The sequence below is a fragment of the Lichenostomus cassidix genome, chromosome 7, assembly GCF_008360975.1.
Source record: "Lichenostomus cassidix isolate B80296 chromosome 7, HeHo_3.0, whole genome shotgun sequence".
NCBI classification, from domain to species: domain Eukaryota; kingdom Metazoa; phylum Chordata; class Aves; order Passeriformes; family Meliphagidae; genus Lichenostomus; species Lichenostomus cassidix.
In genome coordinates, this window is record NC_139488.1 from 31,678,763 (window position 1) to 31,695,560 (window position 16,798).

Consider the following 16,798-nt stretch of genomic DNA (forward strand, 5'->3'; position numbering starts at 1 on the left):
AGTTACTAATTAGCAGGCATTTCATCCAACCTGCAGACATAAAGATTCTTTATGTTTTCAATTTTCTTATTTTAAATCGCTTTGGATATAAAATAAGAATTTAGAAAGAAAACCTTGGAGATCTGCTCCATGTGGAATAAAGCCAAACTTACCTTTTCCTCATAGGCAGGTTCGGGGCTCCCTCGGCGAGCAGTGATGTTACTGACATCAACCACCCAGTGCACACTGGCACATCTCAGTGGAGTGGGAGTTGGTGATTGCAGGGCAGTAAATTCAGAGACCTTTAAAAGAAAGAGGTAAGACAGTCTAAAGGTTCTCTGAAATGCCTGCTAATTATGTTTGGGCATCCAGTAACCAATAGGCAGGGCTGGCTGATTCATAGAAAAAGCTCCCCTGACTCTATCCAGGAGTCCTAGGTGATGATAAATAACCTAGAAGAGCAGACATTTGTTCTGTCCTCTGTTAGACAAATATTTCCTGATTGTCTGAGCTCTTCTCTTTTGACAGCAGTAGTTTTATTATCCAGGTACTTGGTGTCTCTCTTTAATAACAAGAATTTGTAAAATAACACTTTTTCTTTCACAAAGTAGATGAAATACCACAGTAATATTTATAATCCGTTGCTTCACCCTCTCCCTATGACCGTGTGAAGCTCTTGCTTGCCTGCATTATACTGTTCTTCTCTTACTCATTTCTACTTAATTTTGTTTTAGAAGTTTCTAAGTTTCAGTGCTTTTTCCTCTGCCTTCTTGTCTACTGTTTTCCCTTGAAATGAATTCTGAAGTATTGCAGCTCTAGCAGCAAACACCTGTCTTCACTTCCATGCATGCCCAGTTTCCATTGCATGGCACCACTTGGGATTCCAAAGCACTTGTGATTCCCCAAGGGCATGTGGTTTGCTTCCTACCTTAACTGGAAGTTGCAGCAAAAGCTTTGAAGGAGGAAGAGATTTTTAAAAGCAGGTTTGTTATGCCTCAGAACAGGACTTGTCAGGGTACACCTCATCTTTTCCATTGCCCGGACAGCCAAAATCTATTATTTCAGTTAGAATATTAAGTGTATTTAAAATTAATCTCGAGTATATTTCAGTTTGTGCCACTGTGTGTACAGTACATGTTTACAAAACCATAAATGTTTTCTTTGTAACAACTTTTCTCAGACCTGACCAAAAGTTCTGTGAGCATATAAAGGATGACAAGGGCGATGACTTCCAGAAGCGGTACATCCTTAAGAGAGATAACTCTAGTTTAGACAAAGATGACAACCAGGTAAAGCACACATAGCTTATTCCTTCCACTTGCTGTATTTGACTGTGCTTTCTTGCTGTTCTCCTGTGTAAATTGACACTGTACCACTTAATTCAGATGAGAATACGATTAAAAGATGACAGAAGAAGTAAATCCATAGAAGAACGTGAAGAAGAATATCAGAGAGCTAGAGAAAGGATATTTGCACAAGATGTATGTATCAAAACCAATCTTTCACTCTTTTATATGAACGCTTCACACACATACAAGCACAGGTAGCTTTCTAGGAAACTTCTTTCCAGGAAACTTTCTGCCTGACACTGAGCAGATAAGAGAGTGTGGCCTGAGTGAGTTTTAAATCATATTGCAGTTACTGAGAAATTTTCTGTTTTCTCTAATTGCTACTGTATCAAACTCAAACAACCAAAGAATTACTTAGGAGTGTTCTGTAGCATTACCTAGTGCAATGCATTTCCCCCCTTTGCATTGTTTTGCTTCTCAGTGCAATTTAAGTTACAGAGTTTTGGCACTGCAATCATTTCAGTTGTTGCTCAGAGCAATAATTAAAAGGACTAAAAAATGAAGTCATTTAAAAAGCAAAAAACCTCTTTTCTCACTTGTGTCTATACCAAGCACATCTTATGAGTAGTCACAGTAGAATGATTTGATGTCCCAAATGTGAAATTCCAGTCAGGAATCTTCCAGTCCAATCTCCTGACTGGAGATACCCTGCAGGACAACATTGTAGGCTACACTTCAATTTCAAGTACTGATTATATCAAGTAAAACAGAACAAATACGTCCTTAAAAATATGTGTTACTTTTAGTAATCAATTTTTTTCTGACATTTATCTGTAGCTCTTGCACATACAAAACCAGATTCTCGTTCTGAAGAGAGTAATGAGCTCTTGGGAGGATATTTTTTTTGTTCACCTTAGTTACAAACGAAAAGAATGAGCTTTTAGATATAAAATCACGTTTTCTTTTCGCATCTTAATTTACCATGTATTGCACCCTCAGAAGCTTTGTGCCAGATGTCAGGAGACACAGTCAAGGGCAATGTGATTTGAGTCAGGAGTAGCCTTTTTGGTTATTTTCTGTGTGCTCTGTAGCACACACACACTGGTACCCAAAGCAGTTATTGCAGCAGCAGTGTCCTCTCCTCCTCCACCCTTCCCAGCAGAAGACAAGGCAGCTCAGGTGCTGTGACAGCCCTGAATCACACAGCAGCTGCAAGTGACAGAAGGCAGCAAAGGCCCAAGGGAAGAATTGTAACTTCAGAAAAATTCTGATACTAATCAAATGAGACCAGCATTGTGACTATTCTGATGCTGATTTTGATTTCCTGCACATGAGCCTTTTTATATTGTCTTGTTTCCTCATGGAAACTATTCACAAAGAGTTAAAGTTTCTTAGGCAGCTTAATGTAAAGAGGATGCTGTAAAAGTCTGTGTATAATGCAGAAGACCCCAAATTGCTGTGTGTTTTGTAGTAGGGGTTCTAGATGCCATTCATATTAATTTCTGCACTTCTTTGCCCCTCAGTCCCTGTGTTCCCAAGAGAATTATTTCACTGATAAAAGGTAAGAAAATTTGCCATTTATTTCTGTTTTGTCTTCCTATTTTCTTAATAAATATTAAGCTATCTTATTAAAATGTCAACAGAATCCAGGAGGAAGAAACTAATAGTACCCAACAAAGACGACAGATACTTAGGTATTTGATGCTTTCTTTTAAAAAACAAACTCCAAAGTATTCTGCATGCATTTACCTTTTCGTTCTTATTTTTTGTTTTCTTTTTTTTTCTTTTCCCTTATTTTGCAAGTGATGGTTGTGCTAAAAGTTCACTCTGTAACTTACAGAATCAATAAGGACTCCTCGGGGAGATCAGCCAACAGCCACCAGAGCAGCACAGAGAACGAGCTGAAGTACTGCGAGCCGCGGCCCTGGAGCAGCACCGACTCCGACAGCTCCCTGCGCAACCTGAAGCCAGCAGTGACCAAGGCCAGCAGCTTCAGTGGCATCTCGGTGCTGAGCCGTGGGGACAGCTCTGGCAGCAGCAAGAGCACGGGCAGGCTGTCCAAAACAGGTACAGCAGCCTCAGGGCAGGCACTGTGGGCTGAGCTGGGTGTGCATGGCAGCTGTATGGGGTGCTGAGGCTCTGTGCATCCTGCGCCCTCGGGAAATGGGGGGGCTGCAAGCATGGAGCACCTACAGGCACAGCCCTAGAGCTGGAATGTGCCAAATGAGGTGAAGACTTCTGGCTTTGCAAGTAGAATTTCCAAGTGTGTTGTAGGTGGCTTGAAGTTCAGTGCATTTGATCTCAAACATTTTTTAACAGAAATATTTTTGACTAAGATACTTGCAGTTCAGGTCTCCATTTCCAGTGGGCAAAGCTGTCTTGCACGGTCTTAGGAAACTGCACTGCTATCATACTAGTTCAGATAAAACAGCATTAAAGCCTATGAATTATTAGTTATTTTTATTGTGTTCTCTTTCTTTTGTTAAATTAAAATGAGTATGGCTAAAATGTTTACCTAATTTTCAGATTGCTGAGAAATGAGGTCAGTGGAACAAAGTGTACTGTTTAAGATTCAGAAATGTTGGGAAAAAAAAACCTCATAAGAGTCTGAGTTTCAAACGTGTGTTAACTTGTAATTAAGGTGAAAACTAAATCTCAGAAAATAAGAGAATGAATCTTCTGTGGGTCAAAATGAAATTTAGTAAACATTTGTATTTCAAATGCCAACATAATTTGATCTAGTTGTTAATCTGCAGAGGATTTTGAGGCGTGTAATACATGGGCAGGTTACTGGTGGGCTGCTTCAGAATTTGAAGTAGAACTGTAAAAATGCAGAGTATAATTGCTTGGCTTATTAATATTGGCACTGATCTTATTTATAAAACTGGTTTCTAATAAGGATCTATTTAAATTTTTTGCTTTTCCTTAAACTACCACTACCTTTTAGCTATATGGCCACACTCCTATATCTTAATGCAGTAAACAGTAACAAATTTTGTTTGTCCATTGTATACTTACATTAAAAAAACCAAAAACATTTCCAGGTACTTCTGCATGTGCTGCAAAACTGTGCCATCATACATAGTTATTCCATTTAGTGATGCTGTTTGGCACAGCTTGAAAACAAACTGCAACCTGACAATAAAATACATTCTTAGAAATCTTTGTTGGCTGAATTTCAATAACGTAAATGGATTCTTAAAATTTTTGCTGGAAACTTTATTTTGGCGTTCTGAGAGTTAGCATTCCAGGTTCATAATGCTCACCTTGATGGTGCTTCATGCAGTTCCAGGTTGTGGTGATTTGGCACATGCTGAGATTGGGTTTGTTCATTTTGTTCAGGGATGTAATTGGCTCTGGTTTTAAAGGCTTCAGCCTCACTCCACTAGAAGTGAATACACTTGGAAACTAATTGAGGTAACTCTGCTCAGGTGCTGATGGTTTTACAGAGCTGGGATGTGCTGTCTCACCCACTTTACAATTAATAGCTTTGATTTCACTTCATTCAGCAATAAAAAGGCCAGTCCCTCAAGGCATGCCCTCTTCATAAGCACAAGTGGAAGGGCTACAATTAGCAACTTATATGGAGGACTGCAAAGTAACTTACAACAGTAGATAAATTTCATTAGAGTGCTTTTTGAGTCTTGCTTTTTCTTTTAGATTGTATAGAGGCTGCTAATGAGGAGTTTTTAAATTTGAACAACTATATTCTGTTTCCAAATAGTGCAAGTATTATATACTTCTTATTAAGTCTTTGCTAAACTGTATACCTAAAGCTCTAGGTGTAGAGTAACCTGGAAACAGCATTTCCACAGACCTCTCCATACTGGACTTCTGGAATATTTCTTTTAGCTGCATGCCTTGGCTTTCAGGAAGCTCAGGGTCTGGTTCTTCACTGCCTTGCAATGTTTATAGTAATTCATATCTGTAAAATTATTATTGCTTTCCATTGGCCATTTCATACTCCTTTGAAATTTGAATTGTTGCATATAGCCAGGCTAAAGCTACCACATTACCCTAATTTCTTCTACCTGTATTCTTGATTTCAGCCTGAAAATTGTCAGAGGAGGAAAAAAAACAGTGTTGTGGGTTTGAGTGTAGTGCAAATCGTCCAGCAGGTGAATCAGAGACGATCTCTGACTCCCAGTAGAGGAAAGCAAGCAGTTCTTGCTTGCAGGCAGGCTGTGTGTGCAGAGCATGAGGCTTTAGCTGGCAAAGCTGCTGGGACACCAGGGCCCTGCAGCTGCATTCCCTGCACTGCCCCCACCTGCCCAGGAGCTGGAGCTGGGTATGGGTGTTCATCCAGCATTTTGGAGTACTGACCAATCACTTCCATCAATTCTGGAGGTGCACAGACTCATTTTCTGACCAGAAAACCAGAGCTAAATATGAAAGCCTCACTTGGCAGTGCAAAGCAGTGCTGAATTGACCCTTGGTCAAGGGACCTTGTAATGGTATTCCAGGGGAGATGAAGGGGGTGACCATTGAAAAGGCTGCTGTTGAATAATGTGCTTAATGCTGAGCTTTCAGGGTAAGCACTTACAAGTGTGTATTTTAAAGTGAGCATGATGTTATTGTCTCCAGGTAAAACAAATTTCTCGTTACTCCTTTCCTAGGTTCAGAGTCTTCTAGTAGTGTAGGGTCCTCCACGGGTTCTCTCTCTCACAGCCAGCAGCCTCTTCCCGTGCCAGCTCTAAGCCAGCCCTCTCCTGGCACGCCTGCCGTGTATCCAACTGTCAGCTCTAGTAACTCTCTTTCCTTTGATGGTGGCATGAGTGGGCAAGTGGCACCTGCTGCTAGCAGTAGCTTCTTTCTGCTTCCCTTGGAAGCGGCGGGCATCCCGCCTGGCAGTGTGCTGGTCAACCCTCAAACAGGTTGGTACATGCTTGGGGGTGTCTCTGTTACACTGGGGAACTTGGGGAAAAAATGCACGAATGTTTGCTTATGACTTCATGTCAGTATTGTCCTTTGTCCTTTATTTTTCTCTTTTTTTCTTTTCGGTGGTTGTGTTCATTCAATGTGCTTAATTTAACAAGGAAGGATGAAAGGAATGAGTAAACTCACATGATTTTCTCTAGAAGAGTTTTAACTTATATGTAAAATTTTAATGAGGGACCTGCACAAAATATGAAAATCATATAATTTATTATCCAGAACACAGAGTAACTTAAATTAATTGTTTTGGCTTTTTTCAGGAGAGGAAAGTCTCTTCCAGTGCTACTATAAAACAGTTTCAGTGAGGGGAGAGAGCCTGAGAAAGGATTTATATTGACTTGAAAGAATTTATCATCCTCCATTTTTTTGATGCAACATACTCATGTCTTTGTGCTTGAGGCTGAGTTAATACAAGTGAAAGAAAGAAACACAAGATGAAATGCTGTTTCTAAGCTTCTCTTTGTCACTTCAAAACAGGATTAAATCAGTGTTGATGTAATTGCCCAACACTGATTCTTCTAGTAAGTAGTAGGAAATTGATACTTCATAATGTAGACGCAAGGAGATATGTAATTACTTGTCTGGATTAAATAATGAGCTAGCATTTTCTGAGCAAACTTTTACATCATTGTAGAAATTAAAAAATCCTGAATTTTTTAATTAACATTTTATGTAAAACATAATTTTGGGAAATTATATATTTTGATTTTAGTATAATTATTTGTTTTCATTTTAGAAAAGAAAATTCTTCAGGATATATTTACCAACATTCTGTAGATGGACTTGATTATGTGTGAATTGAACTGCACAATGATATTTTAAGCAAATGTTTCTCATTGGGGTTGTTAAAATGATCATGTAAATAATTTCTTTAACTAGAATATTTAACATTGAAATGGATAAATTTCTCTTTTTCCTTAATATGAATCAATTGCTAAAAGTTTGGTTACAAATGAGTTGCTGTAGGACCTAATTTTCATAGCCATTGGATTTGGAGGAGAATGTATCTGTCATCTTAGAGCTAAGTTCATTAATAGTCTTTTATAATTATGTTAATGTATAATGAGCTTCTAATAGAAGAGAAAGAACACTTTCAGAACAAGGGACATTTAGGTGCAGATAAACTTGATTTCTGATGTACTTGAATCATTGCATTCTTTAATTGCTCCTCTGGCTTCATTGTTCCAATGACAGACAGAGTTCCAAAAGCAGAGATTGGCTCCTCAGTGTTTCTGACAGAGGATTCTGTGCCCTTGGGGCAGCAGAGCCATTCTTCTCTCTGGTTGAAGATGGTAGTCAGGAAAAGACAGTTATTACTCAGCCACTCCAAGTGAAGTTCTGGTGCATAGCAGGAAGTGGTAGAAGGAAATAAGAAAATCTGACTCCCTATTTCTGTGAACATTTCCAATTCTTGAGTGTTAAAGAGAAATCTATTACACTCAATTGAGTATCACCTGATGAGCTGCAGTCCAGCTGCTGTAGCTTATTTTTGCAAGTCTGTTCCTGTATCTGCCATGAATTTCTCAGTCCTTTCTTCAGTTACTGTTATACTCTTTATATTGGCCAGTTGTGTTTATGTTTGATGGGACCTAGAAGTCTGGAGGAGCATTAATTAGTCTGCTTTGACAGGGTGCAAAGGCTTTAGGCTCAGTTTATACCTTTCTGGAAAAGGACAAGATATCTTTAAATCAGAAGAGAGAAAAATCAGTATTTAGCCCTTTAAGCATCAGAATAAGTCAATGCAGAACATGTGTCAATATGCAGGTAGGCACAGGTCCTTCCCAGCCAGGCTGTTGTTCCTTCAATTTGCTTTGGTTTTTTCCAACCCAGGCACAAAACATAATCACTGTTTTTTTCATTATTTACTTTCATGGAGTTTACTTTTCAATTCTTTTTCATTGACCCATTGCTATAATACTGAAGTTGCAAATTATTAAATAGGAGAATAATACTATGTTAGTTATTTTGAAATCTAAAAGCCAATTAATCTAAGAAGAGGGGAAGAGAGTCCTTTTTCAGTAATCTCATTATCAGTCATGGGAATACCAGGTCAGCTATTGCTTTATATAGTTTTTAAAAAATATTTGCCTTTAAACTCTCCTGTGTTCTGATTGGTTCAAATTGATTAAAGGACATTAATTTTTAAAAGATCCTTAAAATAGCATTTTTGGTAGGGTTTTCCTTTATTACTCCTGTCATTTTCAATCCACTTGATTAAAAATCAAGTTTCAAGAAGAGTAGGATACAGGAAGTGTTTATCTGTGTTCACTAAGTATAGATTGGGGTATCTTGGTTTATGTTAAATCTTTGGGTTTTGGCTGCATGTAGTCATTGCTGTTATAAACACAGTTGTGGGCATTTGGCATGAATCTGTCATATAATATAGTATGCCTTCACTTATTTTTCATCATTTTATTCATTTTGCCTGCCGTAAACATATTTGTCTGTTTTCTCCAAGCTCAGATGGTGCAACTGGTAGTGTTTGTTCTCTTTCCCTTGCCAGGTCAGCCATTCCTCAATCCCGATGGCACTCCAGTTGTGTACAATCCTCCCATGCCTCAGCAGCCTGTTCGGACCCAAGTGCCTGGAGCTGCACCTCAGCCAGCCCTGCCCAGCCCAGCCCAGCACCAGCCCGGAGCAAACCCTGTCCTCTCACAGGTGCACTTGTCAAACACGTGCTCAGGGACCCTGGGGCTCTCACTCAGCTCTGACCACAGGGCAGGGCGGTTGTTCTCCTGCAGGGCATGTGAAGAACAGTCACACAAATAAGGGTAACTGGGCTTGTTCCCTCACAGAACTATCAGCTCTGCTCATACCTGAGCATGGCGGGCAGCCTTTTATTAAAAATACTGGGGAATTTTAGTATGAACGTGTTCTGTTATCGAGAACAAGAGGTTCTGCCGTCATCCCTAATTGTACTGTGGAGTTACCCTGGCATTAACAGCAATATAGTCGACAGCTGGGGAGTTAATCCAACTGGAACCTTGGGTTTCTTGTCTTAAAGTTATTTCTCAGCCAGATGAATTCCTGGGCTGTACAGCACAAGCAGGAGTCATGACACAGAAGGAGAAGCTTAGGACTGGTAGAGCATGAACATCTCGTTAGCAGCATTTTGGCCTATTCTGCTCACAAAACCACACACATGAGTACAGGATTTGTTTTATTCTTGTTTTGCACAAGAGTTTAGTAAAGTAGGCCAGATTAAAGGCTGCCCCAGCCCTAGAAGGAGAAGCAAAGCAAAATGTATGGGCAGGAGAAGGGAGAGTTCTCCTTCTCCACAGCAGCTATTTCAGGCTCCAAGGTACTGGCTGTAGTCTCCTGTGGTATTTTCGGATGGTTTTTAATTTTATGAAAAGTTATTTATAGAACTTCATCTAAACCTTTACCTTTGTTTGTCTTCCTTGTTTACATATCTGTTCAGATACCTGTTTACATTATCTGTTCAGATACCTGGGTATGCCATAGTAGAGCTGGCCTGTTTTCAGAAAGGTCTCATTTGTACTCTTTCTATTTCACTGAAGTGTGTATGTAGTATTTGTCATTTTCTTCACAAATTCTTTACTAATTCTCTGATTGCCTTCTCAATGGATACTGGAATTGAATCTGCCTGAAATATTATGAGCAATGATAACCATCTAGAGAAAACGTTTTAGTACTGTTGAATAAATGAAAGTAGTATGTTTGGATCTATGGTTAGTAGTAAATTCATTCTGCCTTTAGATGCTTTGAAAGAGCTTGTGTTTAAAATGCATGTGGAGTTTTTAGTCTCTCTAAAGGAAACAGTAAATGTTAAGTAGAAGCAATTTGCTGACATAGCTAATATAGTGTATAACAAATAAAGCACATGGATGTCTTTTGGGAGACTGAGATATTCAAAGTTACTTCTGTTTTCATTCCATGCAATCTTAAGCTTAAGAAAAAAAGAAGTATCCATTCTGTTTCTGAGGGTGGAGTGAGTTGCTCTTCTGGAGCAGTTGCTTTTTTCTGTTACAAAAGACTTGTTTTCACTTCTCTTCCTCTGGTGTTAACCTTGTTCATAACCCTGTTATTTCTGCAGCCTCTGCGGGCTCTGCAGCCTTCCTCCCAGCCTGTCCAGTACTCTGCAGTGTCGTACCCACCCCCGCTCCTGCCAGCCTCCTCTGCACAGCAATACTCTGTGGTATTACACCTTCTCTTCTCTGCTTCCTGCACAGCTTCATCCGTGGTGCCTGCTGACCTTTGCTTGGCTGTTGGAGTGGTGTGTGACAGCAGGGTAGTGACTGGCTGCACAATCACAGTGACACATCACCTGAGTGCCCAACATGGGAACATTTCAGGTTCAGCAGGAATATGTGCAATTAAGGCTATATCTATATATATATCTATATTTAGAGATACATTATTTCCCTTTGTAAAGGAGGTTTTTCAGTGCTGTTTTGTTAGCCAGTCAGTACCTTTTTATGTCTCTGGATTAACCTCTTCCCATTGTTTCTTACTGTTTCCTTGTCTGCTCTTTCTTCTGCTAAACCTTAATACATTCTGAGGGATCAGCTGCTCTGATTTTTTGAGGTTACCTTTTTGTAGCCTCTTTGATAGAACTTTTAACACTCCCAGTTCTTTAATATCCATTGTTTAATAAGTAGAAGCTGGAAATAAAATCTCTTAGTCTATCAAAAACCAGGAATAGAAGAAAGAAGAAAAGCCACACAAAGTGAAACTGAAACTTATTAAAAGAGAGTTGTTATCCAAGGCAGAACCTGAACTAGAGTCCAGGTCAAAAATTAAAGTTTCCTAACTCCCCAGTCTGCTCTGATACGCTGCAGAGTGCATATTTGTGTTGAGTTTATGTGGCAAGGTTTTGGAGCAGGGAGCAGCAGGGATTGCTCCTGTGAGCAGAGACTGGGAGCTGCCCCCACTTTGGACAGAGCCAACTTCAGGCAGTGCCAGGGCTGACATAGCCCAGGCTGAGTCAGTCATTCACACTGGTGGCATCTCTGAGTGTGCTTGGAAAGGGATGTGAGGGAGAGGAGGGAGAAACAACTCTGCAGATACCGAGGCCAGGGGGTGCTCCAGGTGCTGGAGCAGAGCCTGCAGCCTGAGGAGGAGGCTCTTGGGAAGCAGGTTCTCCCCTTGAACCCCATGGATGACCATGGAGTAGATCTCCACTCTGCAGCCCTTGGAGCATCCAAGAGCAGAGCAGGCACAGGTGCTCTGAAGGAAGCTGGAGCCTTCCAGAGCAGGCTCCTGGCAGGAGCTGGAGCCCGTGGAGAGGAGCCCATGCAGGAGAAGGTTTTCTGGTAGGACCCATACTAGAGCAGTCTGTTCCTGTGGGACTGCAACCTGTGGGAAGAACCCACATTTAAGAGGTTTGTGAAGGCAGAATCCTGTAGGTGGGACCCCACGCTGGAGCACAAGTGGGTGAGAAGGAAGAAGCAGTAGAGACATGACTGGAAACCAGTCACAAGCCCCATTCCCCATCCCTTGTGATACTTGGGAGGAGAAGGCAGAAGGTTTGGGAGTGAAGTTGAGTCTGGGAAGAAGCAGTGGGGTTGAGGAAAGCTGGTTTTAGTTTTTTTTATTTCTCGCTATCCTACTCTGTTATTAAGTGGCATAAATAAATTTAATCTTCCCTAAGCTACATCTGTTTTGCCTGTGCTGATAATTGGTGAATGATCTTCCTGTCCTTTTCTTGACCCATAAGCCTTTCATCATATTTTTTCCCCTGTATTGCTAAGGATGAGAGAAGGGACACAGTGGCTTGGTGGGCACTTAGGAGCCAGCCAGGGTTAACTCACCAGTGTTGTACAGTAGCTAATTTTCAACATTAATGAGAAATGTCTTATAATAAATACACTTTTAGCTGAATTCGATAGCCTGCATATAATTAAAACTCTTCAGTAACTGTTAGAAGTACTTCAGGAATATGATTCTAAAGGAATTGCACTTGATGGAAGGTGTTCTGTTATTAGCAATGTTGCTTCTGAAGTTAGTTTAGAGTTTGAATGTGTGCTAAAGCAGAGAAGGAAACTCCTTCCAGGTTTGTAGTCATTTCAAACCACTTCACATTCAAGAATTGGATTCAAATACTAAGTGTCTGGGCAGTTTCAGAAATTTATTCCTGCTGATGGTAACTTAAGTAATGCAATGAAAAAGACCGATGGTCTTGGATTGTAATCCAAGTGTAACACCTTGTAGTTGGTACCAGGAGAGTGGGCTTCTCCATATATTCCATGTCCCAGGGGTTAATCATGCTTGTATCATACATGTCACTGCAGGACAAACTGACCAGGTCAGCATTTACTTACACTGGTAGTGTAACAGAAATCAGTGTGGTATGGCTTGGGTTTATCCTTCAGACATACTTAAAGCTCAGATAAACTCATATGCAATATCTCCTCTCTAAACTCAGGATTCAGAAAAATAGAATGTAAAATCCAATGTAGAAAAAGCATTATAGTTGCATTTAATAGGCACCATTAAGGAGTGAAATACCAAAGTCAGATTATTATCTAATGAAAAGAAGGCTTTTAAAGATGTACTAAATACATACTAAAGGTATTCTAAATTAAGTTTTAGGTGCAAATTCATATTTCCGGCGGTAATTAATAATATCTTTAGCTTGGAAACTAAAAAAAATACATAATAAAATGTGAATGTAGCTAATCAGTAAAAGATAGAGCTTGCACTTACTTTTTCTTGATTAATTTTTGATTGTCTTCAGGATGATCTAAGAGAAGATTAAGTGGTCTTGAAATAGTTTGAATCTTCCTTCATATTCGGAGAATCCACTTTTGAAGGATGAACCAAATCTTCCTGTTCAGGAAAAAAAAAAAGCAATACTAGTTAGTGATCACTTCTAATTTCCTAGATGTTGCTAATTTAATGCTGAATTGCTTGTAAAGAAAAGGAGCTTGGGGTTATAGTTACAGGAGTTTCAGATTCCACAGGATTCCTGTAGTGCTCAGTGTAATCAGTTACAGGGTAACCACTGGAATACATTTCTCTCTGTTGTTACTTGCTTTCAGATGAAAAGATAATTAATCTTTGCATGTAGGAAATACAAAGTTAGAGGAATGTACCTTGTAACTCAGGATTAGAGCCTCCTTATGTTAAGCTCTTAAAACCAAAAATTACTTCAGCAATACTAATGTATCCTGTTATTTTAACTGGGGTTAGATGTTTTCACACAGGCTTTGGAGACCAATCAGAAAATGTTACTGACACAAATTCTGAACTTTTTTTCTGACAAATGAATTCTCACAATAAGTAAAGGCAGATGTAATCCAAAAGGCAAAATATTTTCAGTGAAAGGAGTGAAGTCTGAACATGGCTGTTCTCTCCTGCTGTCAGCCCTGAAGATAATTTGCTACCGTTCCGTCTTTGTTGTTGTCCTTTGGCTGCTGTTGCTAATGCACAGTAACGTGAGACATGCTGTCTGAAACATACTGAGACATTTGGCTTTTTTATTCTTTTTTTCCTTGAATGTGCATTTGCAAATGTAGTTTTTCCTGTTTTTCTGACTGCAGCAAGACAACCTGGGCTCCCAGTTCAGCCACCTGAGCCTTGCCCGGCAGGCGCCGGCCGAAGCGGCTGAGGCTCCCCCGGCTCTGTTCCAGTCCAGCGTGGTGCTGCAGCCCCCGCAGCAGCCCGGCTACATCCTCACTGCAGCCCCAGCCGCAGCGCCCTCGGCAGCACCTGCCCCAGCCTACAGTGCACCCGGGCACCCTGTCAGCCAGCCCGTGCTCCAGCAGCAGGGATACGTGCAGCAGCCTGTGCCACAGGTACCGCAGCTCCTGCCAGCCTCCCAAGAGCTCCAGTGAAAAACTGGCCCTGCTCTTCTACTCTTTTCATATGGTCTGGGGCTCCCTGTGGAATTGCAGCTCTGTGCTTTTGTGCTGGGGTTGGGGTCTTTTCTGAGCTATGTGTTTTGTAATGAATTACTTCAGTTTACTTGAGCAGCAACAATCACACAGGTTTTCCTAGTTACTTGAAGCTGGTAAACTCATGTTCTGCATAGTTTTCTCATCTCTAAGATGGCTCTTATTGGAAATTGGAGATTGTTGCTTCTACAAGGAAAGTAGAGAATTTGGCTGTTAAAGGGGGAACTTACATAGTATAAGGGATTTTTGAATCGCTGAACTATTTAACCTCCATTGCAGCTTTTAATAAGTTTTGCATCTTTGTTTTATGGATTTTGCATTTAGATGTCGGCCTTCTCTAAAGCTGCACGAAGGTGATTTCATCTAATTGTTCCTTTTCAGATGCCACCTTGTTACTGTACCCCCAACCAGTACCCGCACTCCAGCCAACAGTACCGCCCTGTTTCTGTGCATTACAGCACCCAGCAGAACCAGGCCCTGCCGCAGCCTGGCCAGCAGACAGGTTTGTTCAACTCTTTCAGCATTTCATTAGCACACTTCGTGTGGTTTTTGTCCTGTTTTTTAATTTTAAACTTAGTTTGCTGTAAAATTTCAAATAAAGTAGAGTATCGAATGTAGAATACAAAGTGTAACTAACCTATGGTGGAAACACTGGAGTCACTCATTCATGAAACTTGGGATTCAAGTAATTCCTTTGAGTGGCTCATGCTGTAACTTTAATTATAAGACTTTTTAAATTTAAAAGTTAATAATTTTTAAAAATTGTAACTTAGTAACTAATAACTTGATAAACTTGGGAAGTGAGATGAATTAGTACCTTTAAATGATGTAACATTGAGGAGATGTACCTGAACTGAAAGTTCTAAGCTAAAGATACTAATCTTAGATGGTGTGGCATGAAAAGAATGCTGTGCAGAAGATACTGGTGATACTGTTTTACTCTTTGTGTCCTGTGGTTAAAGGTATCAGGGTATTGGATGGAATATATAATGAGACTTATGTGGCTACCTATTTTTAGTAAAGACTTTCCAGCTGTCTAAGTTACCCTTCTGTGAATGTTAGCAAGCTTCATTTCCATCTCCTCCCTTTCTTGTGGACATTTTTTTCCTTACAAATTTTAACTGTAGCTACCATTATTCTGACAATCTGTACTTCTGAATATTGTTATGACTTCTTCAGTAAGATTTGTATTCCTGAAACAAATGTACTTCTCAGTAGTATCTTGACTCTTGGTCAAAACTTTCAGAAGTAATGAGTGATGTTTGGAGGCAGAGATCCTTAAAGACTAGACTTTTATACCAGCTCTTAGTTGAATACTTAACATCCTTCTGAGTTTCCTCCAGGAAGGTTTTTTTAATTCCCCTGCCCCCAACTATGTGTTGCGCTACAGAAACAGGATGAAAGATCAGCTTTTACAAATATTAACTGGATTTATTTGTGTCCTATGAAGTAGCCTGTAAAAGGGATTGTTCCTCTTCTGCACTTCTTCTAAGAAGTGCTCCAATAGTAGCAACACTTGATGGAGTTATTCAGGGTTCAGTTCACAAAATTTTTTTTCAAAGGAAAACAAATTACTTGGTTTTGCAACTTGTGTTATCCACTGGTGTTAAGAGATGTGTTACCCAACTGTATTACACAACCTGCTTTCCTTCCTCAGAATTTTTAATACCTAGACTACTTAATAGCAAAAAGTCTGAGGCTCAACAGGGATTACTTCCCACTGCGGGGACACCCTGTGTGAATAGCACACAAACTCCCCAACTCAGAGAGCTCAGTGTGTATTTGTACCTAAACAAACCAGTCTGAATTGGAAAGCATGGGGTGATAAGATGCAAAGGGATGAACTGGTTGCTATTAGGTAAGTTCCTTTCTTCTATGTTTTTAGCTCTTTATATCTTAACTGAATTTCAGTGCCTGTGCATGAAAAGTGTCAGCAGATAAACTCCCTCTCTGTCCTGGAAGAAACAAAATAAGCAAGCTGTGCAGACAGCTGTATTGCTGCTTTGATCATGTGCCTTGTACCTACACTCTGACATCAAGGGGTCATGTTTAGGTAGTATGGGGACAGTCCAGCCAATAATTATATTCAGGGTTTGGTTACGTGGCATTTAAGAGCACTAATGGGAGAGAGAAGGATCTTACCAGAAACTGTATAATTAGTGTTTAACTGAAAATCAACAAACTGCTCTCCAGCCATTGCTGTTTCTCATTTAATGCTTTATAGGCAAATTTGAATCAGCATTTTAGAGATGGATGGTTCCATGTCATGTTATCTGCTCTGGAAACACCTCATAAGATGGTGTATTTGAAAATTCTCTTTTTTGTAATTTATTTTAAACCATTGATATTTGTAATAATCTGACACAAAGCTATACCTGAAGTGGTTGATGCTTATTAGCAATGTGTGGTTTTGAGCCAAAGGCACTCTGTTACTAGGCTCATACAGCAAAGTGCCTGGGCAAAAATGAGAGTTACACATCTTGAATTACATAAAAGCCGTGGGGTTTATTCAGCTCATAAAGTGGTTACTGATTTTGAAATAACTTTGCAAACACAAATTCAGATAAAAGATGACAGCTTCTGAGAACATGGCAACTGGAGCCACTTCTGGTCTAATGTTGTGGAGTGGCCTGACTTTATTGATGAGCTGTTGGATTCGGGGCCGTAACACTGTCTGAGAGGTTTACATTTCTCACAGTGAACCGGTCTCTTTTTCAGCTGCTTCCTGGCTTCCTT

At 40.0% G+C, this 16,798-nt stretch overlaps 1 protein-coding gene and 1 long non-coding RNA gene across 18 annotated transcripts in view; one reads left to right on the top strand and one right to left on the bottom strand.

Annotated features, from left to right (window-relative positions):
- Window positions 1-16,798, top strand: part of R3HDM1 (R3H domain containing 1) — a 49,482-nt gene that overhangs the window by 19,036 nt on the left and 13,648 nt on the right. For 7 of the 17 annotated variants that reach the window (XM_085067100.1, XM_085067104.1, XM_085067109.1 and 4 more), the window contains 10 exons: window positions 1,160-1,268; window positions 1,365-1,460; window positions 2,792-2,829; window positions 2,912-2,962; window positions 3,109-3,335; window positions 5,885-6,142; window positions 8,707-8,861; window positions 10,261-10,362; window positions 13,709-13,963; window positions 14,444-14,564. In XM_085067100.1, the coding sequence (XP_084923226.1) occupies window positions 1,160-1,268; window positions 1,365-1,460; window positions 2,792-2,829; window positions 2,912-2,962; window positions 3,109-3,335; window positions 5,885-6,142; window positions 8,707-8,861; window positions 10,261-10,362; window positions 13,709-13,963; window positions 14,444-14,564 (1,412 nt within the window). Of the gene's footprint in view, window positions 1-171; window positions 297-1,159; window positions 1,269-1,364; window positions 1,461-2,791; window positions 2,830-2,911; window positions 2,963-3,108; window positions 3,336-5,884; window positions 6,143-8,706; window positions 8,862-10,260; window positions 10,363-13,708; window positions 13,964-14,443; window positions 14,565-16,798 lie in introns of those variants that run through there. The other 10 variants (XM_085067106.1, XM_085067116.1, XM_085067112.1 and 7 more) reach the window with 7 other exon arrangements.
- Window positions 1-16,798, bottom strand: part of LOC146434909 (uncharacterized) — a 46,215-nt gene that overhangs the window by 8,432 nt on the left and 20,985 nt on the right. The window contains exons 4-5 of the long non-coding RNA XR_014853534.1: window positions 12,873-12,995; window positions 153-281 (exon numbers count right to left, since the gene is read on the bottom strand). This is a non-coding gene — a long non-coding RNA (uncharacterized LOC146434909). The remainder of the gene's footprint in view (window positions 1-152; window positions 282-12,872; window positions 12,996-16,798) is intronic.